The sequence below is a fragment of the Condylura cristata genome, unplaced genomic scaffold (genome assembly GCF_000260355.1).
Source record: "Condylura cristata isolate star-nosed mole 26May11 unplaced genomic scaffold, ConCri1.0 scaffold00004, whole genome shotgun sequence".
NCBI classification, from domain to species: Eukaryota; Metazoa; Chordata; class Mammalia; order Eulipotyphla; family Talpidae; genus Condylura; species Condylura cristata.
In genome coordinates, this window is record NW_004567105.1 from 1,026,552 (window position 1) to 1,043,039 (window position 16,488).

At 48.2% G+C, this 16,488-nt stretch overlaps 1 protein-coding gene across 1 annotated transcript in view; it reads left to right on the forward strand.

The window, feature by feature from the left end:
• The window catches only part of SMC1B (structural maintenance of chromosomes 1B), a 36,545-nt gene that overhangs the window by 1,535 nt on the left and 18,522 nt on the right, over positions 1-16,488 (forward strand). The window contains exons 2-12 of the mRNA XM_012735097.1: positions 1,652-1,737; positions 1,929-2,174; positions 2,258-2,461; positions 4,762-5,000; positions 6,721-6,979; positions 8,107-8,247; positions 10,330-10,412; positions 10,950-11,157; positions 13,987-14,172; positions 15,147-15,326; positions 16,087-16,233. Coding sequence (XP_012590551.1) covers positions 1,652-1,737; positions 1,929-2,174; positions 2,258-2,461; positions 4,762-5,000; positions 6,721-6,979; positions 8,107-8,247; positions 10,330-10,412; positions 10,950-11,157; positions 13,987-14,172; positions 15,147-15,326; positions 16,087-16,233 — 1,979 coding nt within the window. The remainder of the gene's footprint in view (positions 1-1,651; positions 1,738-1,928; positions 2,175-2,257; positions 2,462-4,761; positions 5,001-6,720; positions 6,980-8,106; positions 8,248-10,329; positions 10,413-10,949; positions 11,158-13,986; positions 14,173-15,146; positions 15,327-16,086; positions 16,234-16,488) is intronic.

The window sequence follows — 16,488 nt, forward strand, 5'->3', positions numbered from 1 at the left end:
GGGGGGCTCCGGCCTCGCGCATGCGTAGGGCTGTGGCTGCAGGCTGCTTCCAGTCACGGCGACTCCGGCGCCCGCTGCAGCTCGTCCCTGGAGCCGCCTCGGTCGCTTTTCTTGCTTAGTGCCTGCACCCAGACAGCCCTGGCCTCCGCGTCTGCTCGACTGCGCTCGTCCATAGGCCACCGTGAGTGTGTCTCTGACATTTGAGGTACAGTGGCCACCGCAGACTGGAGTACGGCCAGAGCGGCTTCCCCACGGTCAAACTTTGCCTTGACTGAGGCCACCTGGAGGCCTGCCCTGCGCTGCCAACGTGTCGCTGTGGTCAGCCACGGTGCAGTAGAGCTTGCAGCGTGGAAGCCTCCTTGCCCCTGACGGAGAGGGCAGCACCAGTGTGGTCTCTTCCTCTGGCGCTCCGACTGCCTTCGATGCCGCTCGATCGTGAGGTCTTGCTGTGCCCTCCCGTGCCCTGCGAGTCTGTTGAGCATGGCATTCCCCAGGCTGGGCATGCTGTTGCGGTGCAGGTTTTCCTGGTTCTCGGGCGGGATGCCCGCGCCGCTTACTCGCCGTTCCCCCTCCCTGGGTCCTTGGCCCGTTTTCCTCAGACTTGTGACTAGTGTCGCAGTCCAGATACTCATGCCGTGTCTTCGGCATGTACTCAGGCGTGAGGTTTCGTTTAGAATTTCTGAGGAGCCATCATACTGTTTTCCATAAGCTGCTGGTTTGCATTCCCACAGCGTGAAGTTCTCTTTCCTTCATCCTCATCAGCATGTTCCTTGTCTTTCCCACAGCCATCCTAGCAAGTTGCGGTTTTGGTGTGCGTTGCCCACATGGCTCCTGCTGCTGGCCGCCTGTCATACATCTGCTTCATCTGTGTCATCTTTTGAGGGCGTCCATCCAGCTCTCCTCTCCTGTTTTTAAATGGGGCTTTGCCAGCTCGCTGTTGAACCGTGTGCTCGCCCTATCTGTTTCGATGGCCACCCCGTTGCTCGCACCGTGTGAAAACGTTTCCTCCCGTTCTGTTGGGTGCTGTGCTCACCCTTTCGAGGGTTGCCTTTGCTGTGCAGAAACGTGGTTTGCTGTATTCCCGTTTGTCTGTTTTTGCTTTTGCTGCTCATGCTCCTGGTACACGTCTGAAAAACTGTTGCCCAGTCCAGGGTCAAGAAGCTTTTCCCTGTGTTTTCTTACAGGAGTTTCATCCCTGCAGATGTGACCTTTATTTCATGTCTGATGTGAGGCCAGGGTCCAGGTTCGTTCTTCTGATGTGGCGGTCCAGTTTCCCAGTGTGATTTGTGGAAGAGACTGTCATTTCCCCTAAGAGGTGTCTTGGCGCCCCTCTTGTCAAAGAGCAGCCGCAGCGGGCTCATGCATTCCTCCCTGGCCTCACTCTGCTTCATTGCGCTGTGTGGCTCTTTCAAGCCATTCGCCTACTGGTTGACTACTGTAGCTCTGTGGGAAGTTCCAGTTCGGAAGTGTGATTCCTCCCACTGTATTTTCCCTGCCCATCTGCTATAACAAAATGCCACAGACCGGCTAGCTTACACACAACAGGCAGTTGCTTCTCACAGTTGCAGAGGCTGACACTTGAGGTCAGAGTGCCAGAGCGGCCGAAGGACGGCTCCCCGCAGTCACAGATGCCCATTGTGTCCCCACACAGTGGAGGAAACCGGGGAGCTCCGGGAGGCCTTTCATAAGCTCACCATTCGCGAGGGCTCCTCCGTCACCCGTGAGGGGCTGACGCGGGTAAGCTTCCGTACCAGCAGCCGCTGAGAAGTGCGGGACCTGCCACCCACGTGCCCCACCTCAGCAGACCTCCCAGCTCTGTTTCGCTCTGCTAATACCACTTACAGTTTTCTATGCTTACCTCATTTTTGTTGAACTCACGGCTAGAGCATAAGCTCCTTGAGGTCAGACTGTACCCCTCACGGCCGCAGAAGGTATGTGGGAGAGACCCAGCAGTGGCCGACGAATTAAATGAGTTTATTGACACGTGGTCACTTCGGGAAGGAACGGTTTGCTTGGACTTGCCGTCGTTGTGCTATCCCTGCCTTTATTCTTTGATTTTAGGGGGAGGCTCGGAATTCCGGTTCGGGGATAACCCTGTGAGTCGTTCTGCTTACATAGCCGAGTTGGAGAAGATAGGCATAATAGTCAAAGCACGGAACTGTCTAGTTTTTCAAGTAAGTAGCTGTCACAGTTCATTGGCTCATGATCTGAGAATACAGCACTGTGCTTTATGTTTGTGCTTTACTCTTTTTAAAAGGGAACTGTAGAATCAATTTCAATGAAAAAACCCAAAGAAAGAACCCAATTTTTTGAGGAAATTAGCACTTCTGGCGAACTTATAGGAGAATATGAAGAAAAGAAAAAAAAATTACAAAAAGCTGAAGAAGACGCACAGTTTAACTTCAACAAGAAAAAAAATGTAGCGGCGGAGCGCAAACACGCAAAATTAGAGAAAGAAGAGGTAGGTGGCAGGGAGCTGTGACCAGTTCATTTGTTGGTGCCCTAGACGCTCTGTGTCAGGACTGCTAGGTAGTGGCTTGGGGTTACCAAAGAGACTTTTTTTTTTATTTATTTATTTTTTATTAAAAAGTTTATTTTTACATCATTTTTCACATTTTTTTTTTTCATCTCAATTGTAATCCCCATGGGTTTCCCATCACCAAATCACCCCTGTGCCACCACCATAGTCCCGTGCATTTCCCTCCCTTCCCCCCCCCGTTTTTGATCCCATTCCCCACTCCACCCCCACAGAATGTCTCTGGTCTATGGTTGTTCATTATTTTTGTTATTTTCTCGCAAGACTTTTTTTTTTTTTTAAGATTTTTTTAGTTATGCATGCAAAAACTGGGGTACAGGCCAGAAGTGCGTGGGCGGTGAGAGGATTCACGGGAGACAAAGTGTGGAGCAGAGCAGGTGGAGGGACTGAAATATACTGCTGAGGGGAGCAGTGGGTGAGACAGGAGAGGTCTGGTCACCTCCCTGGCCGGGATCAACTGGGGCTGTGGTGGCTGCGGACAGCTTCACAGTGCTGCGCGCTAACCATTGTGCCACCGGGGGGCCCGCCGAAAAGACTCAACATAAGACAGAGTTCAACATACATTGAAGATAGACTTACTGCTGTCCGTGACACTTGCTAGGGCTTTTCCCCAGGGAGGAAGGATAGTCAGAACCACAGAAATGTCGGTGAGCTCGAGACGCTCCACAGAAATGTCGGTGAGCTCGAGACGCTTCTATCGTACATGCAGAGGTTCCCGTTTTTGGAGCTTGTCCCCTTACAAACTCAAAAATGGTCAAGGGTCGCAGAAAGTTTTTGTTCATGTGGGTTATATCTACCAATATTTCTTGTTTCTGAAATTAAAACAAATTTAAAATATATTCTAATGATCAATGTAAAAATGATAATATGAATGTTTTACAGGCTCACATAAATAGCATTCTAAAATAGTGCATTTTCTAAAAAAAATGAGGAGGGTAGCATTCATTCATACGTCATTTGTACATGGGCACCTGGCTTAATAAGACACAGATTCTCTTGTGTCCTTCTGTAGCACATCTTAACTGTGCTAAGACCTAGAGGTGCGCTCACCACTGACCTTTGCACCACCTGTGCAGAGGTCACGACAATAGGGAGGACAAGTCTTGGTATTTTGACAAAATAGTCTCGACCGCAGAGATGCCCAGAGTGTTGGGAAGCCCTGGGAGGCCAAGGGCACACTTTACAGATGGTGCTCTGTGGCGTTTCTTGGTGTTTCTTCACCGTACGTGTACAGCCCCGGTGTGTGGTGGCTGCTGTTTGCCTTTCGGTGGTCTTTTCAAAAACAGGTCAGTCTTTATCTTGCCCTTTCGGCATAGAGCTTTTGCGATCTCCTCTACTTCTTAAATAGCCGCATATCTGATTTGTGCAAGATGGAGAGTCTTTCGGAGTTGTGTAAACATGCCATTGCTCAGGTAGACGTTTCCTGCCGTGCTTCAGTACAGTTTAGTGCCCTTCCCTGGGACGTGGCTGTGGTCCCTACAGTGGCATTCTCCGTTTCTTCATTTTGGCCTGTGGATATATAGCCTTGGGTTTTTGTCCCTGGAAAGAGATGGTATCTGGCAGCCAAAGAGATAGTCATCATATCCGGAAGCAGCTTACGGGCCTGTGGAGCTGCAGAGCTGTGGCCGACACAGACCCTCAGAAGTGGATTTCCTGGTTATTTACAGCATCCTCACAGAGGCTGGCTGCTCACGCTGTTACTGGGAGTACTTCGGGGATTCGCGGTCTCTCACTGGCCCCCTACGCCCGTGCCTTTACTGATCATGAAAACGCTCAGGAAATTTGTCCTTTCCACATAAAATTTAGAATCGTAATAATTGTTCTATAGGAAAATTAGATCCTATGCAGAAATCTGTCTGCAGTCATTGAACTTAGAGCGGCTAGGGACCTTGCGCAGTCCTGTAACTTCCTTCAGTTTGCCAAGAGGCAGCTGGTGTCAGAAATGTTAGTGGACTAGAGTTCCTGGCCAGGGCAGAAGTGGGACCAGAGTGCAGGCGAGCAGGCGCCGCGCCCGTGTCTTCCCAGCACGCGAGTGAGCGCCTGGAGACGCGTGTGCTCGTTCACGGGTTCGCGTTAGAAGCGCGTCCCGAAGCCGCCGTAAGCCGTCCTGGTTCGGGCAAGGACGTCACCGTTACGCAGGAGTCCATTGCTGGGGTGGCGGTTGAGGTTAGGAACGGCCAGCCTGAAGATACCCCTTGTAACTACTGTCGATTTGTGTTTTACAGGCAGAACGTTATCAGAGTCTCCTTGAAGAGTTAAAGATAAACAAGATACAACTGCAACTTTTCCAACTGTATCACAATGAGAAAAAGATCCATTTTCTGAACACGGAGCTAGAGCGTGTGAACAAGGATCTGAGTGCCACAAGAGAGTCGCTGTCACATCACGAAAACGTAGTTAAAGCCAAGAAAAAGGAACGTGGGATGCTAACTAGACAGCTACAGCAAACAGAAAAAGAATTAAAGTGAGTGTTTAAAAATTGGCATAGATAGCTGGGTTTATGCAGATTGATAGGGGAAATAAAAAGTAAATGACGCTTTGAGAGTTGTTTTGGGAAGTAAACTTTTATCTTGGAAGAGTTTTAGCTCTATAGAAAACACTGCACCGAGAGCAGAGTTCGCTTACCCCATGCTCAGTTTCTTCTGTTAACACTTCATTTGCGTGAACCGTTTTTCCGAAGGAATGAACTGAGATTGAACGTGTTGCTATTGGCGAAGTCTGTTCTCGGGCTCTTAGCTTCACTGAGCGCGTTTGTCCGAGTCAGAATACTCGCTTGACGTTTCTTCACTATCTGCTCGGGCCCTCGGGGCTGTGACAGTGGCTCAGACTGGTTTTGATGCCCGTGACGGCTTTGAGGCTTACCGGTCCGGTTTTTGGTAGACTGCCCCTCAGCCGGGGCTCGCCTGATGGTGCTGTAGCGAGGGCGGGGGCCGGGGGAGGCCTGCAAGGAAAGCGCCGCCTGCCCTGCCCCACAGGGCTGTCCGCACCCCGCCCCGGCCCTCCGGCCCTCTGCCTGAGAGCTTCACATCAGCTTGCCAGCCCTGCGGGGGCTGAGCTGCAGCCCTGACTTCTGCTTGGCAGGTCTCTCCAGTCTGAAGTTTTCCCTTTTCTGCCTTCGCATCCATTTTGGAAAGAAGAGCGTGTGCGTTGCCGCACGTGGGCCGCGCGGCGCAGAGCTCTGCCTGCCGGCCGAGTGTGCACACGCCTGACTGCGCGTGCGGGGGGGGGGGGGCTCCTCCTCGCTTGCTTGTTAGGACTGTCGGCGTTTCAGGTACTTATGTCAGCATGGGCTTAACAGACTTTTACTCGGGATTATCCAATACTGCATTTATTTCGTCTCATCTGTCCCAGCTGGGGCCTCTGAGAACGCTTACGTTGGTTCCCGTGTCGCTGTGACACATCCTTGTCACTGATTCTCCCCTGGTACTTCCTTACTCCCTGGCACTCGAAGGTGCTCCAGCTCAGAAGTCCCTTCTCTCTGGAGTCCTGGTTCTTTCAACAAGAAAGCAGAACCATATCTGGGTGTGAGCTGCACACCGGATCTTTGCTTCTGGGCCTTCTCAGCTGACAGAGCAGCAGCGAAACGTGGCTGGCACCGTCGGCCGTCCCTTGACTTAGTTACTCGTTTGCAGCGATGGAGCCAGCATCACAGTTGTGAGTCCCTCTGCTTGGCGGCCGCAACTCAGTCACCTGAAGCGGTGCTTCTGTGACATCCTTCAGCTCTTCATCGCACAGGCTGCTTTTCTCCAATGTTGCTAGGTTGGCATCTTTTCCTGCCACCCCCTTCAATAGGTTGTTTCCTAAATTTGTAATATGACTGGACTCTTGTCAGATTCTCTCTTCCATCCAGGCTCCCTCAGTCTCCTCGGTAATTTTTTGCATTCTCGGTGTCTTAGGGTTCATTCTTGGTTCTGTAAAGTTCTATAGGTTTTGATTAGTGCCTACGGCCATGTGCCCACCTTTACCGTGTCTTGCCATTCGTGATTTACCATTCTTGAAACTTCCCATGTTTCATCTGTTTATTTCTCCCCAAACCCTGTCCAGTGTCTGGAAACCACAGGCCCGGTTACATAGTCTCTGAAAGTCAGCTTTGGAAAGTGATTTTTAGCAGTGATTTGAACCAAAAGAAATTTCTTTATATATGATGAAATTTAATTGAAGGTAAGCTTTGCTTTCCTTTTTAGAGCTCTTGAAGCACTTTTAAATCAGAAGAGACCACAGTACATTAAAGCCAAAGAAAACACTTCTCACCACCTCAAGAAATTAGATGTGGCTAAGAAATCTATAAAGGATAGTGAAAACCAGTGCTCCAAGCAGGAAGATGACATTAAGGCCCTGGAGGCGGAGCTGGTTGATTTAGATGGTGCATGGAAAAGTTTTGAAAAGCAGATTGAGAAAGAAATCTTACATAAAGGGAGAGACATCGAACTGGAAGCCAGTCAGGTGAAAAAGCCAACACGTGGGAATCTCTTGTTTCTGTTGCAGCTTTCCCTTCAATACGGAAAGGTTTAAGGAGTGACCCCAATAGGCCTCCCTGGGGGTGCAAGGGGTTAAGTCGCAGCACTATGAGCTTACGGGCAGCCACCGAAGTGCGCCCTCAGTCCCCGCCCAGGGAGCTGACCACAGCGGGCCGCAGGCCTCTCCGGTCTCCCCGCTGCTCCCTCAGTTGATGGATCTGCCCGTTCTGCTCCCCACTCTGTCTCTGGGGAATCCTCTCGCTGCCCCTCCCCCCACACACACCTCTAGGCTCTACCCCAGTTCTTGTATGCATAAATAAATCTTTTTTTTAAAGAAAGTATGACCCCTAATATTTTAAAAGACCGTCTTCAATTTAACTTTGGGATTTCAGTGTTTAACTTATATACAGAATCTAAGTTTGATCTTCAGGCTGCTTTTCGTTTATCGGATTAGATGGCAGTATAGCATTTATCAGTTAAAACTTCAACAAAATGTCTTGGTACTATGTTTTTAAGGTACTCATTTTCTGATACATTTCATAAAAACTTAAAGGTCGTATATATGTGGCTTTTAAGAGACATGATCCTTTGATTGATAAGAGGGAAGTTGCTTATTTAAGGTGATTTATGGTGTTCAGTGATGGATGGACATCCAGTTTAGTTTGTAAGAATTAATTATAATAAATCAGCAGCAGATAACCAAAACTTACTGATGCAGAGTTTTCAGACATTCTTTCAGAGTTTCATCACTTACTGCCATCATTCTGTGAGATTCGTATAGCACAGAAACATGCTGAGGGCATCATGACTGTCTCGAAAAACTGCAGTTTCTGAACTGCTCTTCCTGTTGCTGAGCTTCGAAGCTCTTCCTCTCGGAGACCTCTTGGCCGAGATCCGACCATGGCATTGCTTTTGTTGATCTGACTGGGCCGTGTGAGCCATTTCAATGACACACTCATCTTGTGTTCATGTTGTCTCACCTGAGAAGACGGCCATTGCAGTCTGCTTCTGTAAGGTGCATTTACTTAGCTGCTAGTAAAGGAGATGAGGTAAGGCAGCTGCTTGTCAGGCCTCTCCGAGTGAGGCAGCAGTGTTCGAATGCTCTTTGTACAGCTGGATCACTATAAGGAACTTCAGGAGCGAGTAAGAAAGAAGGTGGCGCTCATGACCCAGCAGCTGGAGAAACTGCAGTGGGGGCAGAAGGCCGACGAGGAAAGACTGGCGTTCGAAGAGAGGCGGCATGGAGAAGTAAAGGTACCTTGTCTGTGCTTGGTTAGCTTGCCTTTGACAAGACTCTACTCCCTTTCTGCGTTCGCTTTTCAGTAGGTACACGAGTGTGCATAGCAGACGTGCGGGGAATGAAAAGGCCGGGTTACCTGGCACAAGATGCTCTTCCACAGCACGCTGTCCGCCTAGTGCCGGCGCTCGCTGGGCAGATGTAGGGGTGAAGCAAAACGCGGCTCAGTTAGCCAGCTGCAGCTGGCGAGCAGAGACAGACCTCGCTCCAGAGTGAACCTTCTTCACTTCGGCACTGCTTGCTCTCACTGAGAGGGAGGCTTTGCGGGTGAAAGCACAGCCGGCCAGGTGGAATGTGGGAGAGCTCGTGTTGTGAGAGGAAAAACGCAGTGAGTGCGCAGATGCTCCTGAGCCTGTGTAGTTTGTATCATGTGAGACTTCAGTGACTTCTAGACGCCCCCTGCCCTGGCTCTTGGAGCCGCCGGCCCAGAGGACCTACTGGTCTGTGCTTGGGAATTCCGTAGTTGGCCGCAGCGCGAGCCTTCCCTGGGGCCCCTCCCTACAGCCCTCAGAAAACTGACGAGACTCTTGGCTCACCTCATCACCCATTGTCCTTCATCTGTCCGAAGGACTCGGACCAGATGGAAGGCAAGCGCAGTTGGTTTAAAGCTCTGCGCACCGGAAGCTTGGGGGCGGGCTTCCCCGTGGCTCCCACCGGAAGCCCCACCCAGTGGGCATCAGTGCGTGTCAGCGAGCCGCTGTTTCTCTGGAAAGAGGAGCAGCACTAGGAGGAGGAGTGACCTGCGGGGGCAGAGAGATGAAGGGATCTGAGCACACTCTGTCCTCTGGACAGGAAGGGGGTCCCAAGACTGGCACTGCTGGGCAGCATTGGCTTCCCCTCTACTCTACAAGAGTAGAGTCTTGTCAAAGGGGCCACGTGACAGGCCCCTGGGCATCTGGCCAGCCGCCTTCACTCTGCCCAGCGAAGCGCCCGGCCCTGACAGCTCCCTGGGGGACAAGGAGAGCAAGGGGGAATCCTTCCTGCCGGACCTTGGCCTTCTGCATGTTCTCACGTAAAGGCTGTTCTCCAACTTAAGCCAGGTCTGGCTTGGGTCCGAGCCCTTCTCTAAGGTGGTTACCCCGTAGGGATCCAGCTGGCACACTCTGTGATGCCCAGGAAGGGACACACCACCCCTAGGGTCCAGAGGAAAGTCAGGGCCAGTGTTTCTGGTGGCTGGACTTCATGTCCCTCCTTCACTAATCTTGGTCCTTCCTCTTTGAATGGAATTCTTAGAGCGAAATGGGAAGAGTCCAGTATGGGAACCCTGGTGGGTAAATTGCTTCAAAACGGAAATTGCACCTTGCTCATTTTTATGACTGGCATCTAGATACTTGGCAGTGAATCTGCATGACAAATGCATGTAGTGGGGTAATTACTGTCCTCTTCCATTTGGAAACTGGTGGTCTCTTTCCTGCTGTTGCCTCTTAAAAATTTGTTTTATTTCTGTAAACTTCTCTGGTTTTAGATCGTTAGCAAAGGACTAAGATTGATTTCGCTGTCATGCAGAGTGAACCAGGGGGAAGGTTAAAGACATTCAACCAGTTGGAGTCTAGCGCAGGCTCAAATTTAGTGAATGGAGCGGTTTTCTGTGAGGTCCTCCGTCAGGCTTGTGGGTGCCTGAAGTGCTGGCATGGCTGGCCTGCCTGCCAGTAGCCGCTCCTCCCGGGACAGGGGCTCTGTTCTGCCCTTATCATGTCACCATCTCCTAGGGCTGGTTGCTGGGAATAAACCGAATTGATTAGTGTGAGAGACAGATGAGAACTGTATTACGCACTTGAAAATAGCCTCCAGGAGCTTGAAGTTGCCAGAGTAAAATTTTGTTAGATTATCAGCCAGGATTTGAACCCTGATCTCAATGTTCTCAAAGCTCTGTACCATACTGCTTTGCCAAATGCAATTACATAAGAATTTTCATATAGTTATGTTTGATATATTTCACATTTGAGTAGCTTTGATGACAGAAAATCCTGGCGTCATGAAAAATAATTTTATGTGTTTGGGGTTGCTCTAATTGATGTTACATTTCATCCCTATTTTAGGAAAATCTAAAACAAGTTAAAGAACAAATAGAAGATCATAATAAGCGAATAGAGAAGTTGGAGGAGTATACAAAAATATGCATGTAGGTATAGTAAAGAAACTAAGGCCTGCGGCTTTCCTCTATCTCAGAGATCTGGTGTATTTCCGACCTACTCATTAGGTGATTATGCCCGCTGTGCAGATACTGTCTCCCACTGATTTTCATTTCATTGAAGAAAGTTGAACGTTATACTTAGCCCTATCAAAAACCAAAACACTTGAACTTTGAAAGCATACTTAGCAGCAGTGAAACTTAAAACTATTTCGCCATTGATATCTAATAATGAAAAGTTATCAATTTCAACTTATATATCCTACCACTAAAAATTTCTTTTTAATTGATTCTTAGTTATTATTAAGCTCTAGTTAGAGGGATCTGTTCTCACTTTTTCAGTGTCCAGAAATGTGTAACTTTGAGCTAACGAAGAATGAGCATGTCTGGCCTAAGGGTTCTTTTATGTATTTTTCCCTATCTACAATTAAGAGTTCTCTGTTCCTCTGTAGTGCCTGAGTGTCCTTTGTATAATTCCTAAATTTTGAGTTTTCTTTTTGCTACACAATTGGTTGTCGTCACATGTAGGGATTGCTTGAAAGAGAAAAGACAGCAGGAGGAAACCCTAGTGGGCGAGATCGAAAAAACAAAGTCAAGGATGTCTGAAGTTAATGAAGAGCTGAATCTTCTTAAAAGTGAGCTGCAGACTGCTGGGATTGAGACTCACGAGGGCAAGCGTCAGCAGAAGAGAGCAGAGGTTCTGGAACACCTTAAAAGGCTCTATCCAGATTCCGTGGTAACTAGAGATGAACCTTTATTAGGAAAAGAATGACTAAGTTTTCTTACTTGGAATTTAAAATAGTGTCATTAGCAAGTAGAATTATAAAATGGATCTGTAAGTTCTGTAGTGATTATTGACTTTTACTTAAAATGTTACAGCAAGTAATTAAGGTAAAGTGTGGAGAACGTCCACCCATGTTTATAGATATGTCATTATTGGGGGAAAATATGAACACACACTACTTAGTCCAATTTATGGCCAATAACCCCAAAGGATACAGCTGCATGAAGTAGTCTGGACCCCCTTTTTTGTCCCCCCCCAACATACACACACACACACACACAGCCTCAACCCTTATGTTCTTCACGGTTTCAGTTTTTCCTGCACACATCATGGTTGTATTTTGGAAGCAATAAATTAGTCTGTAATCTGACGCTACGCTGGCATTGCGGGTATATTTCATCAGCCTGGTCGGGCCTGTCTAGCCTCTCAGAGCATCCACGTCACAGAACTGTTTCCTGTGGTGCTAAGGTCTGGCGTCTCACTCTTGGCACGAACACTTGTTAGTGCAGCTGGTGCTATTAACCACTTGACTGTTGAGACACTGCCTGGCGGTGTTTGTAAGGCCACAAGCGTGGGTTTTCCTCTCTGGCCACCCCATCTTGTCTCATGTCAGCATTATTTTTGACTTTCTGACTCTTAAATGTTAGTCTTGGTGTCTATATAACTACTGAGGAAAAGGCTGGGTCACAGTATCTTCCCCCTAGTATCTAACAAAATGACTAAAACTGATCTTTAAAACAGCTCAGGGCCCTCCCTGGTGGCACAGTGGCTTAAAAAGCACAACACTAAGAAGCTAAAGTCACTTCAGCATAAGTTTGATCCCCGCCCCGGGCGTGACCCCCAGGGCACGGCAGACCTCTCCTGACCCTTCACTGCCCCCTCAGCAGTGTGCTTCGTCCATCGACCTGTTTTGCTCCCCACTCTGTCTCTGGTGAATCCTCTCACTGCCCCTGCCCCTCTGGCCTGTACCCCAGTTCTGTATGTATAAATAAATAAATCTTTTTTTTAAAAAAAAAGGTAGCTCAGAAAGCAAACTAAAATGAGGCTCACATATCTAATGTCATAAACTTTAGAAAATGGTGATCATCTAGGACTTAAAAAGATACTAAAGAGGCCCTCCCTGGTGGCGCAGCGGGTTAAAGCACAGCACTGAGAATCTAAAGCCGCTTCCGCATGAGTTCAATTTCCGCCTGCCCCGGAGGTGACCACATGGCGTGGCAGACCTCTCCTGACCCGCCCGCTGCTCCCCTCAGCAGTGTACTTCGTCGATCTGCCTGTTCTGTTCCCCACTCTGTCTCTGGTGAAGCCTCTCACCGCCCCGAGCCTCTGGCCTGTACCCCAGTTCTGTATGCACAAATAAATAAATCTTTAAAAAAAAAAAAAAAGATACTAAAGAGAAAAGGTCGGGTATGACATTGCCTCTTTAACAGTACAGAAAACCACCTGATAAGTGGATACAACTTCCTGGGCATTTCTGCCTCGCATCCCTTAATCTAGCAGGAAGCAGTCTTCTCTGTCTTTCCTCTGGATTAAAGTGAATCAGCAAGCATGCACCCTGTGCTCTCAGGCGGAAGTGAAGACTCGAGTCCGCCTTCCTTGTCAGGTTGAGAGACCAGTGCAAGACCCTCTCCCCCAAGGTAGAGAGACTTGGGTTATTAATTAAACTTTGGTGTATTAATTTAAAACAGGAGAAAGAACAGAACGGTATTCAGACAGAGTACATGCTCAGCCTCAGCTCGGCACCTTTCCCCCGCTGAGCCTTCAGTGATATGAAAGTGGAAGGAGCCTATATGCAGCTGTAGGCACTTAGAATAAAAAGAATAATTAAAAGAAGTCGAAGTCAGCCTAGTCTAGAAGCTTCCAGAACAAAATCTGTTTTGTGCTGTTAGCAATTTAATAAGAATTTGGATTTATGTGACCAGATTCAAAGGTGAGATAATGCAATTGAGACAGATGAATATGTAAAGCTAAATAAGCAAATCAAGAATGAACATTGTTACTGAACTTGAGAATAGTCAGTGGGTTACAGTTGAAAAATCCAGTGACTGTCTAGAAGAAAGATGAGTCACAGGGGTGGAGAAAGAAGAAGCAAAGATAATAAACATCAGTGTTATATTATACCTACCATTTAATAAAATGGTATTCCTGAGTTAGAATCTAGCAAATGGGACAATCTAAAGACAGAGGTTGAATTTCCGGATGTTACCTGGAACACTGGCGCGAGGCATTTTCTAGTCAATTTTTTGAGCTTCAGTCTGGTTAACTCTCGCCTACTTCAGATCTAAATGCACTCCTTGGGCAGAGCCTTCCCAGTTTCCTCAGGTCAGCCTGGCCCCGTTGGACACTCTCAGCTCTGTGCGGTTTAGTTTCATCACAGGGTTTGTGATCACTCTCTCTGTAGCTGCGTGTGGTCACTTTGGTCTTCCCCACTCCCCGGAGGGCTCCGTGCGATCGGAGCTGGCCAGTGGTCGCCCAGTCTGGCTTAGTGCCTGTACATGGCAGGGGCGCCAGACTACTCAGCCGCGAGGCAGAGGGCGGCGTTGCTCAGTCACGTAGCTCAGGGCCCTGGTGGGGCGGCCCCTCTGCACCGCTCCTGATGCTTAGTGAAGCAGTGGCGCGGATGATGAGGTCGTCGTGAAGCGTACGTATCGTGGAGTAGGGCTCAAATTGGTCTACACTCATGAAACGGGGTTTTGGCTTGGGCTGCTTCATTGTATTCGGCAGTTACGAATCATGTTCCTCACGAAGCTGTTTTCCTCTCCCTTTTTGAAACCTGCCAAGTTTGGAAGACTGCTTGACCTGTGCCATCCTATCCATAAGAAATACCAGCTGGCTGTCACCAAACTCTTTGGCCGGTACATGGTTGCCATCGTTGTCACCTCTGAGAAGGTGGCCAAGGACTGTATTCGGTTCCTGAAGGAGGAGAGAGCCGAACCTGAGACATTCCTCGCTCTAGACTACCTGGATGTAAGACGTGTGGTGTCTGGTATCGAGTAGTGCGCGCGGCTTGGCCTCCGGGTGTCTTCCTCCCTGGTAACTGGCGGTGACTGCGAACGCCACGGCTGGGGTCAGCTACCGCTCATGCCACCGGCCGGTGCTGGTGCGCTGACAGGCGAGGCTGGCGGCGGCGCGCCCTGTCCTGTCGGGCTCTGCAGTGACTAACTGGTGACTTGACATGGCTCCAGTGGCGTCCTGCTCGCCTCCCACTGCCACGCGGCTGCAGACTCTGCCCTAAGACCTGGCTCATCTGATTATAAAGCCCTGGCCTGCTTGTTTTGTACTTAAGACTTTTTCAACGCATTTTTTTAAAAAATCTATCAAAGCTTATGAAATAAGAGAGTCTCGTACCTATTCTTGACGCCCAGGTGCTTAGTGGTGACTCTTCAGATCGCTGCTGTCATGCAGATGTATGTCAGTGTATGTTCCTGACTAGATACTTAGAGGTTCTGTTTATAGTGAGTAGTTCCGCTTTGTTTTCTTTCACAGAAAGGAAATAAGTCACCACTAGCTGTTTTTTCAGGGACTTTCTTGACCTATTCATAATTCCAACTTAAAAGTTGTGACGAAAAAGGTCTCAAGTCTTTTCCTGATTACTGATGCCTGAAATATTACTGACGCCTGAAATAGTTGCTTGAGTCCATCTGTGCCCACTTCTGCCTCATGCAGAGGGGAGATTTGAGGGCTTGGCGCATGGAGAACTGTTTATAGCTTGTTCCAACTAATGAGGAGCAAAGCTGAGTCTGGAATGGCATGTCTGGCTTCTGGTGAGGCAAGCGCCCGTTCAGGGAAGTACATGGCCCACGGCGGGTAGGCCCAGAGCCCGTTGGGTTCTCATCAGTGCACGCTGCTGCTGCCATGCTTCTGTCTGCCTTGGGGGGAGAATGTACTGATGGGTTTAATTTCAGTTACCTAACGTGTCACGTATTTTCTGGACCTTTCAGATCAAGCCAATCAATGAAAGACTGAGGGAGATTAAAGGTTGTAAAATGGTGATTGATGTCATAAAGACTCAGTTTCCTCAGCTGAAGAAAGTAATTCAGTTTGTGTGTGGAAACGGCCTTGTCTGTGAGACTGTGGAGGAAGCCAGGCACATCGCCTTCAGTGGGCCTGAGAGGCGGAAAGTAAGACTCTGCGCGCTGTCGGGGGCGTGACGGGTAACGCATGGGGGCCGTATCCTGTGTTCGTTTTTGTAAGGAAAAAGGAAAACCAGCATAGGCCACAGGCACTTAGAACTTCAGTAGTTTTTATAGTTTTCAAAAAATGAATTTCCACAGCATTTCCCAAATATACACACTAAATTCTATTTTAGGAATTAGCGTGCAAGAATAACCTAACGCAGTTATTTGCGTGGAATAAATGTCCTTGCTGAATCTCACTTGCCCTGGATTTACGTATTTTGTGCATGAATGCCAGGGAAGGGCCCATTCCCATAGAGACACTATCTTCTGCACAGCCCAGTCTTAGCACGGTGGAAGTCAGTGTCCCTCTCGGGGTCGTGGGCGGAGTTACTAAGGCTGCCTCCACGAGGCCGCTGGCCTGCCGTGTCAGTCTGCGAAGTGGAGGATTATGTGTCAGGTGAAGGAGCCGAAAGTTCTCGGTGTTTCCTTCTCAGTATCACATACATTTCCAGCCACTAGGCAACTTACTTGGGCCCTTTTAAATTGCTGTTAACTTATGCCTAGAATTGCTCTGGACCTTAAAAGAGGGTTTGGTATTTATGGTTTGTTCACTTACTGTGTCTCTAAAGCTAGGTATTTACTAGTAAAGTACAGTGATTTTGCACATGTACAAATTGTTACCTGTAAAAATTGGCATATTGTGTCTTTATAGTTATCTGCTTTAAGTACATTTCCCCATGGCAAAATATTTTTAATTTTACAGACGGTGTCTCTTGATGGAACATTATTTTTAAAATCTGGGGTGATCTCTGGAGGGTCAAGTGACTTAAAATACAAGGCTAGATGCTGGGATGAAAAAGAATTAAAGAAATTAAGAGACAGAAGGGTCCAGTTAATCCAGGAATTAAAGGTAAATCCATGTTATAAAAGTTACAGAATATTAAGTAAGATAATTGTGTTTTTAAGCGGCTTTGTTGGGTCCTTTGTTGTTGCTGTGGGTAATAAAAAGTATCACACATACTGTTGAAAATTTTCAAATAAAGCAGAATGGAATAAAGTAACAGATTACTTTCCCTCTATATCTCAGTGGTGTTTCTAACCACAGTTTGGTATATAGCCTGGGAAGTTTTCTCTGTATGGACCAGTATACATTCTATGTTTCCTA